At 29.3% G+C, this 4,524-nt stretch overlaps 1 protein-coding gene across 1 annotated transcript; it reads right to left on the reverse strand.

Annotated features, from left to right (window-relative positions):
* Positions 1 to 1,407: 1,407 nt before the first annotated feature.
* On the reverse strand, positions 1,408 to 4,524 carry LOC119665158 (LIM domain kinase 1-like; the record flags this gene model as incomplete). Its single annotated transcript, XM_038074463.1, is given in 3 exon segments — positions 1,408 to 2,746; positions 2,811 to 4,324; positions 4,391 to 4,524. Coding segments are annotated over 3 exon segments (1,947 nt in total), but the record flags the coding sequence as incomplete, so codon positions are not given.

A 4,524-nucleotide genomic window follows, 5' to 3' on the forward strand; every position in this document is an offset into this window, starting at 1 on the left:
CGCAATTAATAATTAATTTTAAATTAAATTTGAAATTATATTACACATATTTAGTTAACAAACTTAATTAAAATTTATAATCTTAGCATATTAAGCAAATCTTAAATGAAGTTCGAACTCAACGACGTGCATTATGCATTGCAAAACTTTAATAGCTAGTCGTTTCAATCTCGGTTAAATCAATGGTTACTTAACTATTGTTCTTAACTACTGTTTAATAATTTTCAATTATCTTATTGCGACTATTCATAATATTTTCACACTGATTAATTAACTGATGATTAACAAACATTATATAACAGTTATACCAGTTACTTTTTCTTAATAGTTAGTAATATTGTTAAAATTAGATTTTGAACTTTGAATTGAGATTTTTATTTCGCTTATTAGTATTTGCTACTTTCGATGAGTAATGCATTTATTTTTATTGATTTACTATGAATTTTATATTATACCATATGCGATTTGATATTTATTCTGAATTTATGGATTCACATTGTTGTTGTTTATTTCGATTTGGTAACCGGATTACGACACTCAATGTGATCTGAATCACATTAAATATAAATATCCGCATATCTGACAGTAGTGATGGAAGGTGCCTTAAGCAAAGACAGAGTATTGATCTAATGCATATAGATCTTATTGAAATGATGTATATAAATTGCTAAGCTCTCGTTACGGAAATCTCCATGTAACACAATGAAGTTTCAACATACTTTTAAGATCCTTAGCATTTGAAATTAGTATGACTAAACGCATATTAGTATATTTATTTATTATGGCATCAAAGCGTGCAAATTTAGTTGACCGAATGCAATATACGGTTAGCTCTTAAGATAGCCAACGATTAAAGTTAAACGACAATAAAAACACCAGACACTAATTTGTCCTTTGTTGATGTTAACATTTAAGATTTCACTTAATACATTTAAATTTTATATAAATCAAATATATCTAAGTTTTTAATTTGTTTTTAACTGATTACATGTTAAACAATAACAATTAATATTCTTATCTTAATTAGTAATTGCTTTAGGTTAGTTAGTACATATATCTAATGCGTACACTGTTTTTACATATATGAATCACATATCATATCATATAATCATATATAATTGTTTATATTATATTGCGACAACAGCATAAGAATTGGTTACACTACAGTCAGGATTATCGCAAATGTTTTGTGATTTGGAAACTGTGTATTACGAGTAAAAAGCGTTTTCAAAAAATACATATGTCTTTTTTCCTTAATTTTTTAGTATAGTTACTTGAGCAAGAGTTAGTTCAGGCATAAAAATTGAGTATATATATATATAAATCTTAAGCTTAATATATATTTTCTATATAAAGGGGGGATTTAATACAAACTTATGCGTTACATTTAAAAAAAAAACTGAAGTATTAGTACTACAATTATTATTCAAGCTGTTGAAAGCTTAAAGCATTTCAATGTGTAAGTTCGAATACAATGTGTTTTTCGTTCGAATACAACGAGCTGCTCGAAAATGTTCGAACATCACATTATGTGTCCGAGCATTTTCTATTATATTTATTTCTTTAAAATAAAACAAAACAAAAAATGTATCTAAAGCAATTTTGCTATTTAAGCAGCTCGTACATTTTTAAATGTTTAGAAAATTTCTGAACATTTAAAGTTTTTGATTTAAATATTCGTATTCGAGTATGCTTGAATTGCTCGAATATCATAATGCTTGAAATCTTTGAAGCACTAACCAGTATTAATAACTTTTTATAAAGGCATAATAATATTTAAAAAACAATCCTTACTGAATTAATAACTAATTAACCTATGTATTTAGTTTAATTATAAATACTGTTAATGAACTAATATATAAATTATTACTCAATATTTTACAATATTTTCAAACTTAATAGATTATTAAATATCATAAAACTATTTACAATAATGCAATGTTTGCATCGACATGGGCTAAACTATTCGATGGCACTATAAAGTGTTATAAAAATACATATTTAATAAGATTTTAATATTTGTATATATAAATATGTGTATATAAGTAGTGTGTATATAACATGTATTAGTCTAATTGCTTTACGATTTTATTACATTGCTATAATTATTATTGTTTTATATTTTTATAATTTATATGTATATTAGTTGCTTATTATTTTTGTTTTTTATTGTGTCGAAATGTATAAGTAGTTTAAAGTGAGGTACAATAGTAGTTTTAAGAAATATATATACGTCACTTTCCGTATTACCCTGTACATGATTTATATGTATCTATTTAAATATTAATCAGTTTGTTAAAAATTCCTAAAATGTTTTTGTTTTTAATATTGCATTAATTTAGGCACTTTTTAACTTAAATCGAAATTTCTTAAATTCTCAGCAGTTTCAGCACTGCTGTCGCTTCGCTTAGCATCGTATCGAACTTATATTTCGTTTGAAAACTGAATCAATACCTAGAATAGATTTGCGATCGATTGGCTGCTGCTCGTTTTCGTCGCTCAGTCTGTGTTTGTTGATCGGCATTTGTAGACGTATTCGTAACTGGTGCAATTGAAAAGGGCTTTGAGTCAGCAATCTTATTAGTGGATTCCATTTTTTTCTTTTGATCGGACATTTTTGCATTTAGGCGATGAACTTTTTCGGGACTTAATATAGTTAAGCGATTCGAGTTGACTTTAGGGGTTGTAGAGCCAATACTAGTATTTGCGAGAACTTGTCGACTAGTGGTTCGTGTATATATTGGTGCTATTAATTTAAAAAAAAAAAAGATAAATAGAAATACAAAAAATTTGATTTCAATTGAACTGACCTGTGAGGTTATCCTGTTTAGCTGTAAATCTATTTATATCTGTACTTTTAGTCGGGCTCAATGTGCGTCGTGTATTTGTCTTATTATCAACAACATCTTTTGTAGGTGAAGTACAGGAGGGCTTTACATTTTTTCTAAATCCTAAGAGGCGATTACTAACTTTACTTTTATCTTGCGTCCTATCACTTGCAATATCCTTAGCATACGTTAATTTGTTTTTCTTCGCTTGTATTTCGGTAGACTTTATCTCAGGTTCATCAAGCTCTTTCAAATAACTTTTAAATGTTCTTTCGGCTGGCTGTTTAACACGCTTTACAGTTGTTTTCTCTTTCACAACTTCATCATTTGACTTAATGGTCATGGCAGCTAAATTTTCTAGAGATTCTGAATGTGGTGTATAGAGCTCCACAGCTTTTGGAAATTGCTTTCTACCAAAGATAGGTGTTTGATTAACACGTAGCGTTTGCATTGACGAACTTTTGCCCGCATTGACCTCCGCTGCTTCCATGCGTTGAAACATTTTTAAAGCTTGAGGTGGTGTTCTATACACAGCATCTGTAGGACTTACCTTAAAGTATGTTTTCATAGAAGTTTGAGAATTCGTATAATTTTTACGATTAGCTTCATCAATGGTTTCGAATTTGTTTTTACATAGATTTAATTTTGTTCTAATATCATCCAATGCATTTTTATATGATTTCTGCGCAATATTTTTTTGTACTTCATTCATAGCGTTTATAGATTTTGCATCTTCTTCGACGGAATTTATAAAAGTCTGACGGTTCTTTAAACTTTTATTAGCTGGAGATTCAACAATTATATCATCTTCCTCTAATACAGTTTTAACAACTGTTGCCAACGGTTCTATCGGTTTAACATGCTCCACAGCGTTGACTTCATGGTAATTGAGACTTGTATCGCAACTTGAGTCGAAGTCAGAACAATTATTTAAGTCTTTAACATTACTAAGCCTCAGATCACCATCGCGGTGAATATCTAAGAGAAAACCTTTATCACCATAAGGCCGATTCTTTTTACTAACGCCATTCTGTAAGCTATGTTTTACTGCTTCTAATACACGTTCGGTACAATTATTTTCAGGTGTCAAACCACGCTTTTGATTTTCAATTAAACGCTGTCTTCTTCTTGCACGCATGCTATCACGTATTCGTTCACCAGTGGGTGAGAAATCTTTACCTAAGTGTGGCGATTTAGGTATAGCTAATGGCAAATTTTGAGTATTTTCCTTTTCTTCTAATTTAATTGTTTCAACTATCTTGATTTCATTTTCATTGGACGGAATGTTTAGGGGTTTTGGTATATTTTTACCAAGTTCATCTAAATCGTCTCGACTTAGATTTGATTTTGGCGTTAGAAATCCTTCTGGTGTAGAACTTATACTAATACCTGGAAAGTTCTCAATATCATAAAGTAATTCGAGTGGCAAAGACTGATTTAAAGTTGCATGTGTCAATAAACTTTCCAACCATATATCTAATACTTCAAATGACGGTCTGTAAAAAAAGATTGTTGTTATTAAAAATACTGCATATAGTGGTCACGAAAATTGTTATACACACCTTTTATCTGGATTTAAATCACAACATAAGAATGCAATTTTATAAAAGGACTCGGGACACTGAAAACAAAACTTATCCCGAAAAACGTTTTGATTTAAACCAAAGTCCGACGTGCGCGGTAAAAAGTCAGGATC

This window comes from Teleopsis dalmanni, unplaced genomic scaffold (genome assembly GCF_002237135.1).
Source record: "Teleopsis dalmanni isolate 2A unplaced genomic scaffold, ASM223713v2 unscaffolded_contig_3687, whole genome shotgun sequence".
In the NCBI taxonomy this organism is placed as follows: domain Eukaryota; kingdom Metazoa; phylum Arthropoda; class Insecta; order Diptera; family Diopsidae; genus Teleopsis; species Teleopsis dalmanni.